Source organism: Indicator indicator, chromosome 2 (assembly GCF_027791375.1).
Source record: "Indicator indicator isolate 239-I01 chromosome 2, UM_Iind_1.1, whole genome shotgun sequence".
Lineage (NCBI taxonomy): Eukaryota > Metazoa > Chordata > Aves > Piciformes > Indicatoridae > Indicator > Indicator indicator.
In genome coordinates this window covers 58,641,089-58,664,276 of record NC_072011.1, presented here as the reverse complement: position 1 = coordinate 58,664,276, position 23,188 = coordinate 58,641,089, and the positions used below count along the sequence as shown (strand labels likewise).

General features: G+C 52.3%; 1 protein-coding gene across 3 annotated transcripts in view; it reads left to right on the top strand.

The window, feature by feature from the left end:
• The window catches only part of PYGB (glycogen phosphorylase B), a 30,270-nt gene extending 8,553 nt beyond the window's left edge, over positions 1 to 21,717 (top strand). For all 3 annotated transcript variants that reach the window (XM_054399224.1, XM_054399223.1, XM_054399222.1), the window contains 16 exons: positions 1,816 to 1,947; positions 6,676 to 6,787; positions 8,934 to 9,016; positions 9,912 to 10,055; positions 10,379 to 10,471; positions 11,114 to 11,260; positions 12,528 to 12,691; positions 14,142 to 14,256; positions 15,123 to 15,224; positions 15,763 to 15,910; positions 17,772 to 17,830; positions 18,170 to 18,311; positions 19,468 to 19,675; positions 20,040 to 20,174; positions 20,348 to 20,414; positions 20,674 to 21,717. In XM_054399224.1, coding sequence (XP_054255199.1) covers positions 1,816 to 1,947; positions 6,676 to 6,787; positions 8,934 to 9,016; positions 9,912 to 10,055; positions 10,379 to 10,471; positions 11,114 to 11,260; positions 12,528 to 12,691; positions 14,142 to 14,256; positions 15,123 to 15,224; positions 15,763 to 15,910; positions 17,772 to 17,830; positions 18,170 to 18,311; positions 19,468 to 19,675; positions 20,040 to 20,174; positions 20,348 to 20,414; positions 20,674 to 20,826 — 2,004 coding nt within the window. In that variant the 3' untranslated portion in view covers positions 20,827 to 21,717. The remainder of the gene's footprint in view (positions 1 to 1,815; positions 1,948 to 6,675; positions 6,788 to 8,933; positions 9,017 to 9,911; positions 10,056 to 10,378; positions 10,472 to 11,113; positions 11,261 to 12,527; positions 12,692 to 14,141; positions 14,257 to 15,122; positions 15,225 to 15,762; positions 15,911 to 17,771; positions 17,831 to 18,169; positions 18,312 to 19,467; positions 19,676 to 20,039; positions 20,175 to 20,347; positions 20,415 to 20,673) is intronic.
• Positions 21,718 to 23,188: the final 1,471 nt, after the last annotated feature.

Below are 23,188 nucleotides of genomic sequence, written 5' to 3'. Positions count from 1 at the left end.
CCCCCACCTGGCTTCAGCCTCCTTTCAGGGACTTGTAGAGGGTGAGGTCTCCCCTCAGCCTCCTTTTCTCCAGATTAAACCACCACAGCTCCCTCAGCTGCTTCTCATCAGATCTGTTCTCCAGAATGCAATGGTCCATGTAGTTTAGATGATTTAAACCTGTGCAGCTTGAGGCTGATTTATTTCTATCAGCTGCGACATAGTTATCCTTGTTTTGAAAAGCCCAGGTGTCTTCTAGAAGCCTCTCCATATCTAATTTTAAAGCTAGCTTACTTAGGCTTTGCCTTTAAACTGGCATTCCTGCTTTGAAACTGGCTGAAGAGCCTAGTTGAACTTCGACTTGGAGAGTGTGGCAGCTTGAGCTAGTCTCTAGCTTAGACACTAATTGTAAATAGGAAATTTTTAGAGACTTTGAGTGAAAGAGATTGGACACAGAGTGATAACAATAGACAGGTTAATATCATCCTATTGGTGTGTCGAACACCTTGTATTTTGCAGCAGTTTGTTTGCTCTCTCTTTGCTGCTCTCTCTCACTGCTCCTGCTTGGGTTTTCAGGCTGTGCTATTCTCCCTCTGACCTTGATGGCTTCTCTGTTTTGGTTTGTCTAAGGTACAGGGAGGTGGAGAAGAGAGCACATGTGGTTGTATAGCCTTTTGGGGTCCAGGAGGGGATCACAGAATGGCTCAGGTTGGAAGGGACCTCAGAGATCATCTATTCCAACCTCCCTGCCATGGGCAGGGTCGCCTCTCAGCTGGACTTGGTTGCCCAGGGAGGCCTCATCCAACCTGGTCTTGACCACAGCCTCCCTGGGCAACCCATTGCAGAGTCTCACCACCCTCAGACTGAAGAACTTCTTTCTAAGCTCCAGTCTAACCCTGCTCTCCCTGAGCTTGAAACCATTCCCCCTTGTCCTGTTTCTAGACTTTGGGAAAAGTCCCTCTGCAGCCTTCCTGCAGGATCCCTTAAAAGAGCTGAATTAAGGTACAGGAAGGGGGAGTCTGTGCTGTTGTTAGAAGCTGTGCATATACATGCAAATACACTTTGTGCATCTTTATTACCTTTTATACTTTTACATTGCATTTTCTTTTGTAAATACAATTCCATTTTTACTTCCAAATTCCAAGCGTGGTAAATTTGCTCTGGGGTGGGGGGCAGATTCTAAACAAAGTTATTGGTGGGGTGTGGGGGGGATCCAATCCAACCCATAACAGAGACACAAGCCATCAGTTGAAGCCACAAGCCATCACTTGGTCTCATCCGTGTTTATAAATACGTAAAGGGTGAGTGCCAAGAGGATGGAGCCAGGCTCTGCTTGGTGATGCCCAATGACAGGACAAGGGGCACTGGGTGGAAGCTGAGGCATAGGAAGTTCTATGGAAACAGGAGGGAGAATTATTTCCCTGTGAGGGTGACAGAACACTGGAACAGGCTGCCCAGGGGGGTTGTGGAGTCTCCCTCTCTGGAAATATACAAAACCTGCCTGGAAGTGTTCCTGTGTGATCTGATATAGGTGATCCTGCTCTGTCAGGGGAGTAGGACTGGATGATCTCTCGAGGTCCCTTCCAGCCCATGTGAAGCCACAAACCACCCCTTGACACCATGAGGGTGGTGAGACACTGGAACAGGTTGCCCAGGGAGGTGGTAGAAGCCTCATCCCTGGAGGTGTTCAAGGCCAGGCTGGATGTGGCTGTGAGAAACCTGCTCTAGTGTGAGGTGTCCCTGCCCATGGCAGGGGGGTTGGAACTAGATGATCCTTGAGGTCCCTTCCAAGCCTAACAAGTCTATGATTCTATGACCCCCCTTTGGCTTTTGCAGGTGGAGGAGGCTGACGACTGGCTGCGCTATGGCAATCCCTGGGAGAAAGCTCGCCCTGAGTACATGCTCCCGGTGCACTTCTACGGCCGTGTGTGTCACACCCCTGACGGCGTGAAGTGGATTGACACCCAGGTACCAACATCTCCCTCGCTGCTGGGCTGCTGTGGGGGGACAGGTCAGGGTAGAGCGGAGGAGAAGAGTCTGTCCCTGGGCTGCATGAGGTGGTCAGACTTTGTGTCTCTCTCAGTCTGACGAAACTCACTCTGCTGCTTCTGCGGTTATGGAGGTGATGGGATCATAACCGCTCCTGCAGTTGTGAAGGTGGTGGGATCATAACTGCTCCTGCAGTTGTGAAGGTGATGGGATCATAACCGCTCCTGCAGTTGTGAAGGTGATGGGATCATAACCGCTCTGCAGTTGTGAAGGTGGTGGGATCATAACCGCTCCTGCAGTTGTGAAGGTGATGGGATCATAACCGCTCCTGCAGTTGTGAAGGTGGTGGGATCATAACCGCTCCTGCAGTTGTGAAGGTGATGGGATCATAACCGCTCTGCAGTTGTGAAGGTGGTGGGATCATAACCGCTCCTGCAGTTGTGAAGGTGATGGGATCATAACCGCTCCTGCAGTTGTGAAGGTGATGGGATCATAACCGCTCCTGCAGTTGTGAAGGTGATGGGATCATAACCGCTCCTGCAGTTGTGAAGGTGGTGGGATCATAACCGCTCCTGCAGTTGTGAAGGTGGTGGGATCATAACTGCTCCTGCAGTTGTGAAGGTGATGGGATCATAACCGCTCCTGCAGTTGTGAAGGTGATGGGATCATAACCGCTCTGCAGTTGTGAAGGTGGTGGGATCATAACCGCTCCTGCAGTTGTGAAGGTGATGGGATCATAACCGCTCCTGCAGTTGTGAAGGTGATGGGATCATAACCGCTCCTGCAGTTGTGAAGGTGATGGGATCATAACCGCCCTGCAGTTGTGAAGGTGATGGGATCATAACCGCTCTGCAGTTGTGAAGGTGGTGGGATCATAACCGCTCCTGCAGTTGTGAAGGTGATGGGATCATAACCGCTCCTGCAGTTGTGAAGGTGATGGGATCATAACCGCTCCTGCAGTTGTGAAGGTGATGGGATCATAACCGCTCCTGCAGTTGTGAAGGTGATGGGATCATAACCGCTCTGCAGTTGTGAAGGTGATGGGATCATAACCGCTCCTGCAGTTGTGAAGGTGATGGGATCATAACCGCTCCTGCAGTTGTGAAGGTGATGGGATCATAACCGCTCCTGCAGTTGTGAAGGTGATGGGATCATAACCGCTCCTGCAGTTGTGAAGGTGATGGGATCATAACCGCTCTGCAGTTGTGAAGGTGATGGGATCATAACCGCTCTGCAGTTGTGAAGGTGATGGGATCATAACCGCTCCTGCAGTTGTGAAGGTGATGGGATCATAACCGCTCCTGCAGTTGTGAAGGTGATGGGATCATAACCGCTCTGCAGTTGTGAAGGTGGTGGGATCATAACCGCTCCTGCAGTTGTGAAGGTGATGGGATCATAACCGCTCCTGCAGTTGTGAAGGTGATGGGATCATAACCGCTCCTGCAGTTGTGAAGGTGGTGGGATCATAACCGCTCCTGCAGTTGTGAAGGTGGTGGGATCATAACCGCTCCTGCAGTTGTGAAGGTGATGGGATCATAACCGCTCTGCAGTTGTGAAGGTGGTGGGATCATAACCGCTCCTGCAGTTGTGAAGGTGATGGGATCATAACTGCTCCTGCAGTTGTGAAGGTGATGTTGCTGGCTGTGACTGCACCAGGATTTCACAGGATGTTAGGGGTTGGAAGGGACCTCCAAAGATCATCATGTCCAACCCCCCTGCTAGAGCAGTACCATAGAATCTGGCACAGGTCACACAGGAATGTATCCAGATGGGTCTTGAAAGTCTCCAGAGGAGGAGACTCCACAACCTCTCTGGGCAGCCTGTTCCAGTGCTCTGTGATCCTCATAGTGGAGAAGTTCCTCCTTATGTTGAGGTGGAAACTCCTGTGCTGTAGTTTATATCCATTGCCCCCTGTCCTATCACAGGGTGCAACGGAGAAAAGAGAGATCTCAGGAAAAGGAGATTCCTCTTTAGGCAACTTCCACACTGCTCCTGGCTACTGGTCACTCAAATTCAGGGGTTTTGCAGGTGGTTCTGGCACTGCTGCTGTGGATTAAGATTTATCAGTGCTGCTGACTCATAGTCACCTTGTGATGCATTAAGGCTACCAGAGCTTTAACAGGTCCTGTGTGACAACAGGAACCAAGATGGGGAGTGAAATAGCTGGTGCTGAGTGACATGGCCCAGTGACATGGGTGATTCCCAGGACACACACAGTGCAGGGGTTCAACACCACAGACCCACAGACAGCATGGAGACACCATGCCAGAGCTCTCTGGAGAAGACATCCACTTGGGGACCAAGCGGCATTGCCTTTCTCTCTGTTCCTCTTCTGACTCTGGTGGTAGTCCAGGATTTCAGGGATCCCAAGCAGTGCAGTGGTTTGCACTGCTTCCTACAAGGATGTTCATTTTCAGATAGTGCTGTGAAGGGAACAAGCTGGAAAGGCTCAAAATAGCCCAAGACACAGTCTCCAAATATAGCCTTGCTCAGTTCATGTGATGTCTGCTCCAGGCCTGTGGCTCAGGCAGGGCAGGCTTTCTCCCTGCTTCCATCTTGGGAGCTGCTAAGAGCAGCTCTGGGAGCCTGACCTCTTGCTGATTCTCCTCAGAGGGGAGGTGCTGCTGACGCCAGCACAAAGAGGCTGTTCAGGGCCAGTGTGCTGCTCTGCCTGGGTTTTCCCTGCCCTGTGAGCACAGCTCCTTCTCTTCTCTGCTGCCTCTCACATCTTTGCTTGGGGACAGCTTCTGGCTGCCAGGCTGTCATGCCACTACACGATGACTTGTCCAGGGGGATCATAGAATCATAGAGTGATTTGGGTTGGAGGGGGCCTTCAAGATCATCTAGTTCCAACCCCCCTGCCATGGGCAGGGACACCTTCCACTAGATCAGGTTGCTCAAGGCCCTTTCCAACCTGGCCTTGAACACTTCCAGCAAGGAGACATCCACAGTCTCCCTGGGCAACCCTCACTGGAAAGAATTTCTTCCTCATATCTAGTCTAAATCTCCTCTCTTCCAGGTCAAAGCCACTCCCTCTTGTCACTACAGGCCCTTGTTTGTATGCTGGCTCCCTGGCCAAGTGTCAAGAGAGGCAGCCCAGGCTCTGTACTGCAGGGTCAGAGCCCTGCTCTGCATGCACCATTCAGCTCTGCTGGCACAAGTCCTCAGTCTGTTGGTTCCAGGCTAAGGTTGAGGTGCTCTGCCTTGCTGCTCAGCAGCTCTGGAGCCATGTGGGTCAACTGCTCAGCACAGCAGTGTGCTGGAGAGCACAAGTTTGGAAGCAGAGCCATGCCTTGCCTGGCCAGTGTAATCTAGGCTGGGAGCCTCAGTGTTACTCCTTGTAGCTATGTGTGCAGCATCCTGACGCTTAACCATCATCCATAGACTGCACTGATTGATAGTTTCACACTCATGTGCAGCTCAGGTGCTGGAGGTCTCACGAGCTTTACCCAGGCAGGGTCAACAAACCCTGAACGTTGAGTGAATTGCTGTAGGAATAGTGCTGCCTGGTGGGGTTTGGTCCTGGCAGGATGCTAGAAGGCTAACAGGCAGGCTTCGAGATGTGGAATTTATCCTAGCTGGAAACACAAAGGTCCCAGCTACCCTGTCACTATCCCAGGGCAGACAGAATTACAGTCACCAGCTGAGGGTGCTCTCAGTGCTCTGAATAACAGCTGACAGTTACACCAGTTGCTAGAAGAAGGGCAGCAGAGATTTCTTGCATCTCTCTTTTACATTTCATTAACAGGGTTGCTACTCCAGTCTATCAATTCAGGTACAAACAGCTCTGCTTCTCCTGCTGGTGCTTTGCCAGTGGGTGCTAGAAGTGCCCATGACAGCAAGGAAGTCTCTGAAGCTGTGTGTTTTAGTGAGGTGAGATTCTAACCAGAGTCAGGAGTTGTTCATGGGTCAGCAATGTGTCCTCGTGGCCGAGAAGGCCAGTGGGATCCTGGGGTGCATTGAGAGGAGTGTGTCCAGCAGATCAAGGGAGGTTCTCCCACTCTACTCTGTGATGATGAGGCCTCACCTGGAATATTGCATCCAGTTTTGTGCTCCCCAGTTCAAGAGGGACAGGGATCTGCTGGAGAGAGTCCAGCAGAAGGCTACAAGGATGATTAAGGGACTGGAGCACTGCCCCATGAGGAGAGGTGAGAGACCTGGGGCTGTTTAATCTGGAGAAGACTGAGGGGGGATTTAATAAATGTTTATAAATATCTGAGGGCTGGGTGTCAAGAGGGAGGGGACAGGCTCTGCTCAGTTGCACCCTCTGATAGGACAAGGAGTAATAATGTAAACTACAGCACAGGAGGTTCCACCTCAACATGAGGAGGAACTTCTTCACTGTGAGGGTCACAGAGCACTGGAACAGGCTCCTCAGATAGGTTGTGGAGTCTCCTTCTCTGGAGACTTTCAAGACCCATTGGATGTGTGCTAGATTCTATGGTCTCTCCCCAGAGAGGTTGTGGAGTCTCCTTCTCTGGAGACTTTCAAGACCCATCTGTGCAACCTGTGCTAGATTCTTATGGTCCTGCTCTGGCTGGGGTGTTGGACTTGATGATCTTGGGAGGTCCCTTCCAACCCCTAACATCCTGTGATCCTGTCTGTGTCCTCTGCATTCTTCGTGCAGCAGTTTCAGCCACTTTGTCACCTTCTCTGAGGCCACCATGCTCCTAATCCAAGGGGAATGCTTTCTGTCCTTTTTTGCAGGTTGTCCTTGCCATGCCTTATGACACACCAGTGCCAGGATACAAGAACAACACTGTGAACACCATGAGGCTGTGGTCTGCAAAAGCACCCAATGACTTCAACCTCCAAGAGTGTAAGTGCACTCCCTTCACTGCTTCTCTTCTAGTTAGGCTGGGACCTGCTTGTCCCTGGCACCTGGCACATTCCTCCCCATCTGGCCTGCTTTATCCATATCTCCTGGCCTGGAGAAGAGGAGGCTCAGGGGAGACCTTATTGCTCTCTACAACTACCTGAAAGGAGACTGTAGCCAGGTGGTGGTTGGTCTCTTTTCCCAGGCAGACAGTGACAGAACAAGAGGACACAGTCTCAAGCTGTGCCAGGGGAAGTTTAGGCTGGAGGTGAGGAGAAAGTTCTTCACAGAAAGAGTAATTGGCCATTGGAATGGGCTGCCCAGGGAGGTGGTGGAGTCCCTGGAGGTGTTCAAAAAAAGGTTGGATGAGGCACTTGGAGCCATGGTTTAGTTGCCAGGTGTTAGGATAATAGGTTGGACTTGATGATCTCTGAGGTCTTTTCCAACCTGGTTGATTCTGTGACTTTGTTACCTCCAAAGCACAGCATGCTGCGTGCATCCGTGGGGCCACACTACCGCCAACCACTTCCAGAGCCCTCATGCACCAGCACACCATCTGACCTCCTTCTCGTGCTCTCAAAACCTGCCTTATGCTTTCCCCAAGTGACACAGCCCCTGCCACCACCTTCCCCACATCACCAAGTGAGCTGCAAGCCCAAACTTGCCATGGAAGGTCATTTATGTGAGCAGCAGCCTTTAGGGCTGGAGGAAAAGAGCAGCACAAGCTCACCTTGCTGTTGGTTTCCTTTAGGTCTATGTGTGACCTCCCAGGCTGTAATTGCAGTGCTGAAATAGCAGGTACAGGACAGCTAAAGTACCAAATGTCAGTGCTGGGCTGGTCCAGAAGGGCAAAGTTTTATAGGATCATGGAATTGGTTTGGGTGGAAAAGGACTTTAAGATCATGGAGTCCAACCATTCTCAAACTCTACCAACGTCTGGTGCTAAACCATGTCCCTCAGCTCCACATCTCTGTGCCTTTGAAGCACCTCCAGGCTGTTTAAAAGTTTAGACTAGACTGATTTGGTTTATCCTCCCCTGCCAGCACAGAGGTGTGTGTCTCCAAGCAGCCCTGCCAGGAGAACTTGTGTGGGGCAAAGGGTGATGTCTCTCATATCCTGATAATGTCTCCTCAGTTCCTGATTGGCAGCTGCAAGCTTGGTTGCAGAGCAGCCTTCGGTAGGTGTAGGAGTTGAGTGTGGCTGTGGGCTTTGTAAAGCCTTGCTCTGCCCCATCTTTCTTTAGTCCTCAAGCAAGATGACTAGTCACTCATTTCCTTTTTTTGCCCTCTCTGGCTGCTATTTGTCTTCAGTTTCTGCCTGTCCTTCCTGGTACATGTGTTTTGAGAAGCTGCATGGAGATCTGCCTTTCTCTGGTGTCTTTCACTCATAGAACCGTAGGATGCTAGGGATTGGAAGGGACCTCTCTAGATCAGTCGAGTCCAACATGCCTGCCAAAGCAGGATCACCTAGGGCAGGTCACACAGGAACACATCCAGTGGGTCTTGAAAGTCTCTAGAGAAGGAGACTCCCAAACTTCCCTGGGCAGCCTGTTCCAGGGCTCCAGCACCCTCACAGTAAAGAAGTTTTCCCTCATGTTGAGGTGGAACTTCCTCTGTTCCAGTTTGTATCTGCTGCTCCTCATGCTATCATAGGACACCAAGGAAAAGAGACTGGCCCCTTCTTGACACCCACCCTTCAGATATTTATAAACATTAGTAAGATCTCCTCTCAGTCTTCTCTTCTCCAGACTAAACAGCCCCAGGTCTCTCAGCCTTTCCTCATAAGACAGAAATTCCAGTCCCTTCATCATTCTCCACTGGACACTCTCTAGTATGTTCCTGTCCCTCTTGAACTGGGGAGCCCAGAACTGAACACAGTACCCCAGATGTGGCCTCACCAGGGCAGAGTAGAAGGGAAGGAGAACCTCCCTTGACTTGCTGGCCACACTTAATGCAGCCCAGGACACCATTGGCCTTCCTGGCCACCAGGGCACATTGCTGTCTCACGGATATCTTACTGTCCACATATACATTCCCATTTCTATCTCATTACCACCAGCCTGAATGTTCCTGTTGCACATCTCTGTATGTGTCAGGGACCTGCCTGAATCCCTCCAGCTGCTGCAGTGTCTCTTTCTCTCTTGCTGCAGTCAATGTGGGTGACTACATCGAGGCGGTGTTGGACAGAAACCTGGCAGAAAACATATCCAGAGTCCTGTACCCAAACGACAACGTGAGTGATTCTCTTGCTTCTTTTTAACTTCCTGCTCAGGATTGTCCTCCCTGTGGTTGTATCACTTTGTCTGAAGCTCTGGGAGGTCATGGACACCTGATGTTTATTGTTCCAGTTTGAGGAGTTTTGATACAATAGGTTGGCCCTGTAATTCTCAGTGACCCAACACAGCTCTGCTGGCTCCACAGGGTCTCAGCTGAGTGATGGCAGCTGAGAATCTGGACAATATTGGCTGCTCTGTTCCCTGTTGTGTGGAGGGAAAGAGATATTGCTCCTTCAGATCCAAGGCAGGTGATAATTTACATGGCTCACCCTTTGCAAAAGTAAGTTGTCACTTCAGAGGCAGCCATGAGAGGGGAACTCGTTTCCATCCCCACTTCAAGGGATTGCTCGCTGCAGGGACTGTCCCAGGCACCACATCCAAAAGGGAAGAGGCCTCGCTGTCAGGCCATGGATTAGCATCTGTGCTGGAAAACCTCATCTCCTACACTTCCCCCCTGACACCACCTCATTCCTACTTGTTTTTAAAACAGACCAGCATGGAATGTAGGATGCCTGGGAGTCAGCTGGTGTGTCCAGAGACGCTGGCTCCTGGTCCATAACCCCTGCAAAGGGTCTTGCAATGAGGGAGGGAGCTACCTATGCTCTGTAGGAGCAGCATGGACATGGCAGATTCTGTTTTCCTTCGGGATGCTGAGCCACTTGTCAGTCCCAACAGCTGCTGCTGCTGCATCAGGGGCAGTAGGAGACACATCCATGTTTGCCCTTATGAGGTATTGAGCTTACGAAGCCTGTTGGGAAGCCCACCAGAGTGGACAGGAGCATCTCCAGGCATTTGGCTGCCAGCCCTAGCTGGCAGCTGCAGCACTGGTGGCTGTGGTTTCCCCCCTTGCAGTTCTTTGAGGGCAAGGAGCTGCGTCTGAAACAGGAGTACTTCGTGGTGGCTGCTACCCTGCAGGACATCATCCGTCGCTTCAAGTCCTCCAAGTTCGGCTGCCGAGACCCTGTGAGGACATGCTTTGAAACCTTCCCAGACAAGGTGAGTTTGTGGGCAGAGAGGGCCTGGGAATGCTTTAGCCAGACCTGAGCCTCATGAGGAATGCTCAGGAGCAAGCTGGGACATGTATACCAAGACCCTGGCAGTTTGGGTTGGAGAGCAGGTGGCCTCCAGGCCTGTTTTCCCAGGGGAAAATGAGCAGCTTGGAGCAAAGCTTGCAAAGGTTGAATAGCTCTGCTCCTGGCAACTCCATCTGATTCTGGGGTGTGTGCTGTGGGGCTGATCCTCACCTTGTCCCCACACATGCAGGGCACTGTCACAGTCCTGTCATTGCCAGATCTGAGCCCAGCAAGTCTGTGTTGCAGGTGGCTATTCAGCTAAATGACACCCACCCTGCCCTGTCCATCCCAGAGCTCATGAGGATCCTGGTGGATGTGGAGAAAGTGGACTGGGACAAGGTAAGCAGAGCTGGGAGGTCTGTGCTGAACTTTGCAGGGTGATGTGAAAATTTCCCCCAACATCAAATTGCCAGACCAGCTCAGTTGGAAGCAAATGAAGCTGGAATTACAAGCAAACCTACAATCTACAATGAAATGAATAAGTACAAAATATACAATATTTACATATTTTTACAGTTTATAAACAGCACAAGAATCCCCCTGGACAAACCAGGGGGCTACTGATAGCTTCCCCTTCCCTGCTCCCTTCCCTACCCCCCTGTACACACGGGACAAGAGAAAGAGCAGAGAGTTGTTTGTTAGTACTTGGCCACAACAAAGGAATGCAGCCAAGGTCAGCAAAGCCAGCAGCAGCCAGAGCTAGTATCTGCTAGAGCAGGGAAGCTGAAAAGAGAGAAAGTTAGTTTACAGATCCAAGTTTTATGGTAGATATCTGTCCAATGGGGTTATTTAGAACTTATCATTATTTTCCTTTTAACACCCAATGGTGATTTATTTACATGCTGCTTCTTTCTGCTCAGGATCTGTGGAAAATTTCCCAGGCACAGCCTGAAACTACCACAGGCCAAGAGCTTCTCTTCTGTCTTTGTGCAAGGATTTCCTTGCCCCCCTGTGCCCACTGACCTCCTGTCTGTAATGCAGGCCTGGGAGATCACGAAGCGGACCTGCGCCTACACCAACCACACAGTGCTGCCAGAAGCCCTGGAGCGCTGGCCTGTCTCCATGTTTGAAAAGCTGCTGCCACGTCACCTGGAGATCATTTATGCCCTCAACCAGATGCATCTGGATGTAAGGGTTTGGGCTGGGCACAGGCCGTGGGAACTCTTGGGGAAGTGTGGCTGGAAAGCTGTCTGGTGGGAAGGGACCTGGGGGTTCTAATCGACAAGCAACTGAATATGGGCAAGCAGTGTGCCCAGGTGGCCAAGAAAGCCAATGGCATCCTGGCCTGGATTAGAAATGCTGTGTCCAGCAGGAGTAGAGAGGGAATTGCCCCCTGGGACTCAGCTCTGCTGAGGCCACACCTCGAGTATTGTGTCCAGTTTTGGGCACCTCAATACAAGAGAGATGTGGAGGTGCTGGAGCCAGTGCAGAGGAGGGCAAGGAAGCTGGGGAAGGGCCTGGAGAATAAATCTGATGCAGAGCAACTGAAGGAGCTGGGGATGGTTAGTTGGAGAAGAGGAGGCTGAGGGGAGACCTCATTGCTGTCTACAACTACCTGAAAGGACATTGTGGAGAGGCTGCTGCTGGTCTCTACTCACAGGTAATTAGTGACAGAACAAGAGGGAATGGCCTCAAGCTGTGACTGGGTAGGTTTAAACTGGACATTTGGAATAAGTTTTTCACAGCAAGAGTGGTCAGGCATTGGAATGTGCTGCCCAGGGAGGTGGTTGAGTCACCAACCCTGAATGTGTTTAAAGGTTGTTTGGATGTGGTGCTTGGGGATATGGTTTAGGGCTGAACCTTGTGGAGTAGGGTTATCAGTTGGACTTGGTGATCCTGAGGGTCTTTTCCAACCTGAATCTTTCTGTGATTCTGAGGGTCCCGGACCAAGTGCAGGGCCACTAAGATGCTGAGGGCACTGGAATGTCTATCATGAGACAGCTGGGGCTGTTTAGCTTGGAGAAGAGGAGGCTGAGGGGAATCTTCTTAATGCTTACAAATATCTAAGAGGTGGGTGTTGGGAAGTTGGGGCCGGACTCTTCTCAGTGCTCCCCAGTAACAAGAGAAGAGGTAATGGGCACAAACTTGGACATAAGAAGTTCCATGTAAACATGAGAAGAAACTTCTTTACTGTGAGAGTGGCAGAGCACTGGAAAAGGCTGCCCAGAGAGGTGGTGGAGTCTCCATCTCTAGAGACTTTCTGGGCCCACCCAGACATGTTCCTGTGTGATCTGCCCTAGGTGATCCTGCTCTGGCAGCGGGGTTGGACTGGATGATCTTCAGAGGTCTCTTCCAACCCCTGCCCTTCTGTGATTCCTTCAGGAGGGGAATGTTGCTGGGTGGCCTGGCTGGGTTGCTAACAGGGGGCTCTTTCTGCCTGCCTGCCTGCCTGCAGCGGGTGGCGGCTCTGTACCCAGGGGACATCGACCGTCTGCGGCGGATGTCTGTGATCGAGGAGGGGGACTGCAAGCGCATCAACATGGCTCACCTCTGCGTCATCGGCTCCCACGCCGTCAACGGCGTCGCGCGCATCCACTCCCACATCGTGAGGAGCTCCGTGTGAGTCCTCCTCCCCCCTGCCCTGCCCTAGAGAGACCTCACCTGGAATGTTGCGGCCAGCTCTGGGCTCCCCAGTGCAAGAGGGACAGGGATCCACTGGAGAGAGTCCAATGGAGGGCTACAAGGATGGTTAAGGGAGTGGAGCACTGCCCTGTGAGAAGAGGCTGAGAGACCTGGGGCTGGTTAGTCTGGAGAGGAGAAGACTGAGAGAGGATCTAATAAATATATCTAAATATCTGAGGGCTGGGTGTCAGGAAGGAAGGGACAGCCTCTGCTCAGTTGTACGTTGTGACAGGACAAGGAGCAATAGATGTAAACTCTAGCACAGGAAGTTCCACTTCAACATGAGGAGCAACTTCTTCACTGTAAGAGTTACAGAGCACCAGAACAGGCTTCCTAGAGAGGTTGTGGAGTCTCCTTCTCTGGAGACCTTCAAGACCCATCTGGACATCTTCCTGTGTGACCTGTGCTAGATTCTATGGTCCCATTCTGGCAGGAGGGTTGGACTCAATGATCTTGGGAGGTCCCTTCCAACCCCTAACATCCTACATCCTGTGATCCAGGGGACACACAACTCTTCAGTTGCTGGGCTTTGCCTGCAAGCCTGGGGTCCCACTGGAGGTGTCAGGGTTTGCACTGACTGTCTCATTCCTCTGTGTGTGGGGTCTAACTCATCGCCATCTGGACATGGTGAAACCCTCAGCATTGCAGCTGAGGAATGGGGCAAGAGGCCTGGCCCGTATGAGGACTAGTGTGGCCAGCAGGATCAGGGAAGTGATTTGCTCCCCCGTAGTCAGCCACACCTTGGTTAGGCCACACCTTGAGGATTTGGTTCAGTTATGGGGCCCCTCGCTACCAGAAAGACAGGAATGTGTCCAGAGGAGGGCAACAAAGCTGGTGAAGGGTCTGGAGAACAGGTCTGGTGAGGAGTGGCTGAGGACACTGGGGTCATTTAGTCTGGAGAGGAGGAGGCTGAGGGGAGACCTCCTCATTCTCTGCAACTCCCTGCAGGGAGGCTGGACCCAGGTGGGGGTTGGTCTTTTCTTCCTAGTAAAGAGTGATAGAAGGAGAGGAAATGGCCTCAAGTTGCACCAGGAAAGGTTTAGGTTGGAGATTAGAAGAACTTTCTTCCCTGAAAGGGTTCTCAAGGACTGAAAGAGGCTCCCCAGCGAAGTGGTTGAATGCCCATCCCAGGAGGTGTTTCAGAGACACAGAGATGTGGTGCTGAGGGGCATGGTTTAGCACCAGCCTTGGTAGAGTTAGAGAGTGGTTGGACTCAATGATCTTCAAGGTCTTTCTCAACTGAAATGATTCTGTGTTCTATGGTGGAGAGTTCATGCTAGTTAGAGGGAGACCTGCAGAGACTGTCCTGAGTGAGGAGCAGATGCAGTGGGGCTCCAGGGGAAGCTCTGAGCAGTAGTGGGTGGTTCAGAACTCCCTGTTGTTCCAGGTTCAAGGATTTCTATGAGCTGGAGCCAGAGAAGTTTCAGAACAAAACAAATGGGATCACACCAAGGCGCTGGCTCCTGTTGTGCAACCCAGGCCTGGCCGACATTATCGCTGAGGTGAGTCACAAGCCTCTGAAGGGTGATCCATTTGCTTCTCAGCACCTCTTCATGTGCTCTGACCAGACCTGAGGCTAACGTGCCTGGGTGAGGACAGCCATGAAGCTGTGAGATTGGCTGGCCTTCAAACTCAGAGTTGGCCAAAAAAGTTACAAGAAACTTGGATCAGGTCCTCTGCCCTTGCAGTGGCTACATGCGACCTGTCAGCAGTTCCTTGGTGGCAGAGCATTCAGTGTCACGGACACAAAGAAGCTCCTGTGGAGCTCCAGCCCCAGTTGCATTACCTTTGATCACCTTTGGGCTGGATTTCCCCTGTACCTTTGGGCTGCCTGATGACACAGAGGAGTAACCTCACCATAGGAAAGAGCCACAGTGACTCTTACAATTCCCAGTGGGACTGTGGCATTTCTGTTGAGGAAAGCTTTGATCACCAGGCCCTTTGGCACAGGTTGGTGTGGTGTAGCACAGCTGGATGATGTCCTGCAATGAAATGTACCTTCACATCCTGCTCATCAGTTTCTCTGGCTGCCAGAAGGCCCTGGTACATGTGCACACATCCTGCTTCTAAAGCTCCTTGAGGAGCCCTTAGAGCCCATGGCAGGGGGGTTGGAACTAGATGATCTTTAAGATCTCTTCCAACCCAACCCATTCTATGATTATATGATATGATTTGGTGGTGTTTTCACAAGTGCCCAGTTTCCCTTGTAGCTTTGGGGACACAGAGGAGTAAACTCACCATAAGAAAGAGCCACAGTGACTCTTGGAATTCCTAGTGGGACTGTGGCACTTCTGTTGAGGAAACATACTTGTGGAGCAGGTGAGGTGTCTCATGAGTGGGACATCCCTTTCTTGGTTTGTTCTTTTAGAAAATTGGGGAAGGCTTCATCACAGATCTGAGTCAACTCAGGAAGCTGCTGGATTTCATCAACAATGAGACTTTTATCAGGGATGTGGCAAAAGTCAAACAGGTAACATGCACTGGAGGTGGGGTGAGGGGAAGAAGGTGAAGGGCACGAGAATAATCCAGGGGTTTGGAGCACCTCTGCTGCAAGGACAGGCTGAGGGAGCTGGGGTTGTTCAGCCTGGAGAAGAGGAGGCTCCAGGGACACCTAATAGCAACCTTCCAGTACCTGAAGGAGGCCCACAGGAAGGATGGGGAGAGTGTGTTTACCAAGGCCTGCAGTGATAGAAAAGGGGCAGTGGCTTCAAACTAGAGAAGAGTAGGTTTAGATTGGATGTTAGGAACAAGCTCTTTACTATGAGGGTGGTGGAGCACTGGAACAGGTTGCCCAGGGAGGTAGTTGAGGCCCCATCCCTGGAGATATTCAAGGTGAGGCTCAACAAGGCTCTGGGCAGCCTGATCTAGCTGGGGATGTCCCTGCTGACTGCAGGGGGGCTGGACTGGATGACCTTTGGAGGTTCCTTCTGGCCTGGAACAGCAAATCCTCACTTCTGACACAAGGCTTGGGAATCCATGCCTGTTTCTCATGAGACTTTTCTTGCCAGGAGAACAAGCTGAAGTTTGCAGCCTACTTGGAGGAGCAGTACAAGGTCAAGATCAACCCTTCGTCCATGTTCGATGTTCAGGTGAAGCGAATCCATGAGTACAAGCGGCAGCTGCTGAACTGCCTGCATGCCATCACCCTCTACAACCGTAAGTCCTTGCCTGGGTTGGTATCCAAGAGGGGTCCCCCCCAGCCTCTCACTGCCAGGGATCCCATGTGAAACTATGCCAGCTGGTGGCCAGGCAAGGGCTTCTCTCCAGGAAAGAAAGAAGACAGTGTCTGTAGGGTCATAAAGAGCTCTGCGGAGAATCATAGAATCAGAATTGTTAAGGTTGGAGGGGACTTCAAGGATCATCCAGTTCCAACCCCCCTGCCGTGGGCAAGGACACCTCACACTGGATCAGGTTGCTCACAGCCACATCCAGCCTGGCCTTAAAAACTTCCAGGGATGAGGCTTCCACCACCTCCCTGTTCCAGTGTCTCACCACCCTCGTGGGGAAGAACTTCTTCCTCACATCCAATCTGAATCTACCCATTTCTATTTTTGCTCCATTCCCCCTAGTCCTATCACTACCTGACACCCTAAAAAGTCTCTCAACAGCTTTCCTGTAGGCCCCTTTCAGATACTGGAAGGCCACAACAAGGTCTCCTCAGAGCCTTCTCTCCAGACTGAACAGCCCCAACTCTCTCAGTCTGTCTCAATAGGAGGAGAGCTCCAGCCCTCTGCTCATCCTCATGGCCCTTCTCTGGACATGTTCCAGCATGTCCAGATCCTTCCTGTAATAGGGGCTCCAGAACTGGATGCAGTACTTCAGGTGGGGTCTCACCAGAGTGGAGTAGAGGGGGAAAATCATCTCCCTTGACCTGCTGGCCACACTTCTCTTGATGCAGCCCAGGATCTGATTGGCTTTCTGGGCTGCAAGTGCAGACTGGTGGCTCATGTTGAGCTTCTCATCCACGATGCTCACAGGCCATGCATTGTGGGTTGTAATTAGCCCTCAACATCAAATTGCCAGACTAGCTCAGATGGAAGCAAATTCAGCTATATTTACAAGCAAACTACAATCTAGAAATATGGAATACAATGAATATGTACAAAATGTATAATATTTACAGGTATTTACAATTTATAAAGAACACAAGAACCCCCCTGGACAAAACCAGGGTGTTACCAACAGCTTCCCCCTCCCTGTTCCTTTCCTCCACTCTATACAAGGGAAAAGAGAGAGGAGAAAAGCAGAGAGTAGCTTGTGAGTATTTGGCCACAGCAAAGAAACACAGCCAAGGTCAGCAAGCCAGCAGAAGCAACCAGCTAGCATCTGCTAAAGCAAAGAAGCTGAAAAGAAAAAAAAAGAGTTAGTTTATACAACTGACCTTATGTTAGTTATCAGACCAATGGGAATATTTAGACCTTAGCATTGTTTTCCTTTTTACATCCAGTGGTAATTTATTTACATTCCACCACTTTCGTCCTCAATCTGTGGAAAATTTTCCTAGGCACAGCCACACCATGTGTCCAGCCCAGCTGGGGCCCAGGGCCCAGGTAACCCCCACACCTGTACTGCAGGTGACAGGACTGACGCTGGTGCAAGTTAAAACCCCACTCCCTAGTGTGTCTTTTGGAGCCCTGCCCATTCCCAAGTGGGGGAAGTCACTGAAGCTCTGCATCATGCTGGCTTGAGTAACTCTCCCAGAGCTTTGCAACCTGTTTTTATCCAGCACAGCTCCAGCTAATGTCTGCTTGGGCTTCAGGGTCTTGCAAGTTTGCTGTTCCTATGTGACATGGGCTAGGATCCCAGCACACCACCTCTGAAGCTTGTCTCCTGCAAGTGAGCAGAGCCTGTCTGTTCCTTCTTGACACCCCGCCCTCAGATATTTATAAACATCTGTTAGATCCCCTCTCAATCTTCTCCTCTCCAGACTAAAAAAAACGCTTCCTTTCAGGGAGTTGTAGAGAGCCATGAGGTCTCCCCTCAGCCTCCTCTTCTCTGTGTGCTCCTGTCCTTGCAGGCATCAGAAGCGATCCGTCCAAATCCTTTGTGCCCAGGACTATCATGATTGGAGGCAAGGTAAGGCACGTTCCAGGCCAGGTGCATGCACGGCTCAGTGGGACTGTGGGGAAGGTGCTGTCCCCTTGCTGTGGCTTTGCCAGGCCCCCTGCAGGTTAGCCAGCATTTGTCTGCTGGTGGCTCTTCAGGAAACACCTTCGTGGACAGATCACACTGAGAAGGTCCCCTTCACACTTTCTCTGTGGCTTAGGACTTCTCCCAGTAGGGTTTTGTTGCTGGTCCATGTGAACAGCAGAGACAAGGCTCAGATTCTCTCCCCATGGTGAGGACCCACAGTGGCACCTCTTGTGCTCTGCCTTCTTTAAAAACCTTCACCATTTCTGGGCTGCTCTTCTGCAGGCAGCCCCTGGCTACCATATGGCCAAGATGATCATCAAACTCATCACATCCATCGGGGAGGTCATCAACAACGATCCTTATGTGGGGGACAAGCTGAAGGTCATCTTCCTGGAGAACTACCGAGTGTCCTTGGCTGAGAAAGGTAGGTCTGGTCCTGTGTAAGGACAATGAGGGGGTGGCTGACACCTCATCAGACTGTGCTGCCATCCAACGAGATATGAGTGCAGGCAAACCTCATGAAGTTCAGTAAGGACAAGTGCAGGGTCCTGTACCTGGGGAGGAATAACAGCACACACAGATTAGAGGCTGCCCTGCTGGAGAGCAGCTCCACGGAGAAAGACCTTGGAGTGCTGGTAGACAGCAAGTTCTCCATGAGACAGCAATGTGCTCTTGTGGCCAAGAGACCCAAGGGTATCCTGGGGTGCATCAAGAAAAGTGTACCCAGCAGGTCTAGGGAGGTTCTTCTCCCCCTCTACTCTGCCATGGTGAGACCACACCTGGAATACTGTGTCTAGTTTTGGGCTTCCCAACTCAAGAGAGACAGAGACCTGCTGGAGAGAGTCCAACAGAGAGCCAAGAGGAAGAATGGGGGACTTGAGCATCTCCCCTTGTAAGAGAGACTGAGAGCCCTGGGGCTGTTTAGTCTGGAGAGGACTGAGAAGGAATCTGATCAGTGTCTATAAATATCTGAGGGGTGGGTGTCAAGTGGAGGGGGCCAGGCTCTTTTTGGTGGTTCACAGTAATAAGACAAGGAACAACAGGTCCAAACTTGAACATAGAAGGTTTCACCTCAACATGAGGAGAAACTTCTTTATAGTGAGGGTGACAGAGCACTGGAACAGGCTGCTCAGGGGGGTTGTGGAGTCTCCTTCTCTGGAGACTTTCAAAACCCACCTGGATGTGTTCCTGTGTGACCTGCCCCAAGTGATCCTGCTTTGGCCGGGGGGTTGGAGTTGATGATCTCTGGAGGTCCCTTCCAACCTCTAATATACTGTGATCTTAGGAGCTGGCTATGTCCCAGATAAGACCAGAGGCTGTCACAGCAGGTCACCTGACTCTCACTTAGGAGGGGCCTCAGGATTGCACACGGGGCAGGAAACTTCATGTAGGAATGAGAGGAGCTGTGTTGGGTCATAGCAGGGTTGAGCCTGGCTCAGAGCTGTGCTGTTTGGGCTGAGGTTGAGGTCAGCCTGGTCACTAGCAGATGCCCAGGGTTGTTTTGCTGTCCTGGGCACAGCTGCTGGGGAGCTGCAGTGTGCCCACCAAGGATTTACTCCTACCTCTCTTGTACCCTGCAGTGATCCCGGCAGCAGATCTCTCCCAGCAGATCTCCACAGCTGGCACAGAGGCCTCGGGTACTGGCAACATGAAGTTCATGGTGAATGGGGCCCTCACCATTGGTACCATGGATGGGGCCAACGTGGAGATGGCTGAAGAGGCTGGTGAAGAAAACCTCTTCATCTTTGGCATGAGGGTGGAGGACGTGGAGGCCCTGGATCGCCGAGGGTGGGTGCTGGGGAGAGCACAGTCAATGCCAGGGCTGGTCAGATGGGGATACAGATGCCAGCTCTGGCAGGGAGAGCCATGCTCTCTGGGAGGGACACCCTCCTCCCTGGGCAGCTCTGGGGGTGGGAAAAAAGGCCCTGGGCTGGTCAGTGGATGGTCTGTCAAGGATGCAGGCCAAGCAGCTTGCTCAGAGCACGGTGGCCATGAATGGGCCTGGGCAGAAGGTATTTCACACCCTGCAACCACTAGCAGGGTGCTGTGATGGCACAGCCCTGGGAGCAAGGCTTTGTGACATCCTTGCCTGCCCTCCCTGCTCCCGAGGGGAGCATCTTCAGCCCCTACAGCCTGTCTCTGCTGGGCACAGGTACAACGCCCAGGAGTACTACCAGCGCCTGCCCGAGCTGCGGCAGGCTGTGGACCAGATCAGCAGTGGCTTCTTCTCCCCTCGAGACCCTGGTTGCTTCAAGGACATTGTGAACATGCTCATGCACCATGACAGGTGAGTCCTGGCAAGCATCCCCTTCAGTGGGCTGCTCTTAGGGTCTCCCTGGGTGCTCCTACACAGGGGCTGAGCCTTACCTGCCTGCACAGAGGTGGCCATGCTGCTGTGATGTCACCAGGCTGGGACATCACAGCAGCCAGACCCCAGCCTTGCTCTGTTTTGGGTTTCAGGTTTAAGGTCTTCGCTGACTATGAGGCCTACATCAAATGCCAAGGCCAGGTGGACCAGCTGTTCATGGTAAGAGCTGCCCACTCCTGAAGGGCAGGGGTGGGGTTCTTGGGCATGGCAGCAGGGAGATGATGGGGAGCTGGGATGCCCTTACACACGAGGCATTGTGTAGGCATGGGACAGGGTGAGGCAGGCTTTGGTGCTTCAGCAGCCCTATACCACAGCCTTGAAACCAGCCAGGGGTGCAGCGTCAGTGCCCTGCAAGGCCAGGAGCTGGGACAGAGCTGGGTGAGGGACTGGCTGCTGACAGTGTCTCTCCTCTCCCTAGGACCCCCGGGAGTGGACTAAGAAAGTCATCAGGAACATTGCATGCTCGGGCAAGTTCTCCAGTGACAGGACCATCACGGAGTACGCCCGGGAAATCTGGGGGGTGGAGCCATCTGCCACGAAAATCCCACCCCCCAACCTCCCCCGGGATTGATGCAGGCACAGAGGGCAGGAAGGAGGGATGGGCTCCCAGCCCAGGAGGCCTCACCTGCGCTTCACCACTGGTCAGATGGGCTCAGCTCTGCAGAAACGAGGCCTTTCCCTCAAGGGGGTAGAAGGATGTTCTGAAGAGGAGCCCTGCCCAAGGAACAGGAGCTGAGGAAGAGGAGGAAAGCTCCTGTGTTTGCACCCCTGTATCTGCCTGCACGTGCTGCATAGTGCTTTTAGCGAGATGACCACGGATCAGTCTTCCACAGCTGTGCTCCATGCCTAACAAGGACTCTCCCTCTAAATCCTCCCCACTCACATGCAGCCTGGCCTGGCCTCCTTGCCTTTGCCCTACAAGGAGGCTTAGCCAACACAGAGTGTGTCTTGCATCCTTCTCCAGTGGGTCTGCCAGCCTCAAAGCCAGGGTGAGGAGAGGCCACTGTAGATTACCACCTTGGTAATGCCTATGGAAGGTAGGGCTGGCTGTTACAAGCAGCTGGCCTCAGTGCAGGCATCAATGTCAAATGCTGTGTCACAGAGAGTGCCTGGGATCAGCCACTTCCTTGCCCCAGGCTGCCATGGCCTCCTCCCACACCTCTCTCTTAACTAAAAGCCCAGTGCCCAAGTCACTCCAGGGGAGTTTGGCCTCCAGCTGGAACCTGCCACTGCTAGCAGAGTGGCTGACCCTGCTAGGCCTGTGAGCCCCAAGCAGGCTCCTGGCTCTCCAGGCACAGGTGTGTGCTGGGTGTGAACATGTGTCACAGCTCCTGCACCCCTCCCCAGCTGGGTCATGCTGCTCTGTGTGTGTCCTTCCTGGTGCTGGGGTCAGAGTTTTAACACCCATAGTGCTGTGTAGTGCACCAGTGCTCCCCTGTGTGATGCAAACTCATTAAACCAACCAGAGCACCTACTGCTTTGCCACTTGTGACTCCATGCTTGTGGGACTAGGCCTTCCCCAGCTGTGGCTTCATGGGATGTGGTCTCCTGCAGCTGGCACCATCATGGGGGCTACATGTCCATGGCAGAAAGGTCAGTGGTGCTAGTGCCTGGGCTATACAGGAGGGCACTGGTACCAGAGGCCCAAGGCCCCTGGGACACTGATTGCACTGTAAGCAGTGCTGGGTTTGCCCTGCAGATGGCAGGCAGGGCTCCTGGGCAGCTCCCCTTTGCCCCAGTCCCAGTAAGGGTAGTGGAGCCTCAGCTGCAGCCAGGCTACAGGTACAGACTGCTGGGCTCCCAGAGAGCTGCTCATCCAGAGCTGAGAGCAGCCACAAAGGCTTACCCTCTCCCAGCTGTGAGTTTCTTTCAGATGCACAACCCTACTGCAGCTGACCTCCCCCACCTGAATGCCAGGTAAAAGAGCTGAAGCTGAAGTGATGAGCAGTCAACGCCTTTATTAAAACTACACCACTGAAGATGATAAACATTTGGGTTTACATTTCCAAGCAAATCACTGGCCTAATGGGAATGGAGTTGTTGGGCTCAACAGGACCAGCTGGGTCTGGTTGATGTGCTGGAGCCTCGGCTCTGTCCCGCAGGAGGAAGGCAGGCAGCAAGCCGAGCCCTGGCTCTGGCGTTGCCCCCAAGCCAGCTGCCAGCAGCAGCAGTGTTGGCTGGAATGTGCAGGACACTCTCCAGAGCCAAGGGAAGAAGTGTTTCTCTTCTGTCAGTGCAATAAATACAAATGCATCGAACATAATCGAAGTGGCACAGTTAGCTTGTGAGTATCATGGGTCAGAAACCTCAGGGGACAACCAGGCTACAGCAGAAGGATCTGGGTACAACAAGCTGCTGTCTGCTTGGCAGCTAGGATGAGCCTGCACGAACTTGGACGCATGCTGAGCGGTGGATACTACGCGTACACCCCTGAACAGATCCTTCAGGCAGCACAAGTCACTCTCAGCACTACTGACTACACCTACAGCACCTGGTATTGTCTATACAGACTGACACGGGGCAGGCCCTGGTCAGCCAGACACCACAGAGTCAGCACAGACAGCCCTGTGGTAGCCCCAGGCAGGGCAAGGACATTCCCAGATGTCCATCTCCTTTCCACCTCAGTCTCCTCGGCAACATGCTCCAGCTGTGGCTGTGAGATGGGCTGCACCTGGGAGGCACAGAAGGGAACTCTGGGATGTCCCTCCCCCTCTATTTTTTGCATCAAGAACTGCATATCTCTGCCTGCTTTTTAATTGCAGAGGAACAGTGTAGCCTTCCAGGAACAGGAAAACTTAACTTAAAATGCAGTGGAGGGGGGAAAAAAAGCCTGCCCTTCCCACCCAAAAGGAAGCACAGGTCTGAGTGTGTATGGGGAAAATAGAAGATACCCATCCCCACGTCCTGGGCTGGAAGGGGAAGATCAAACAACC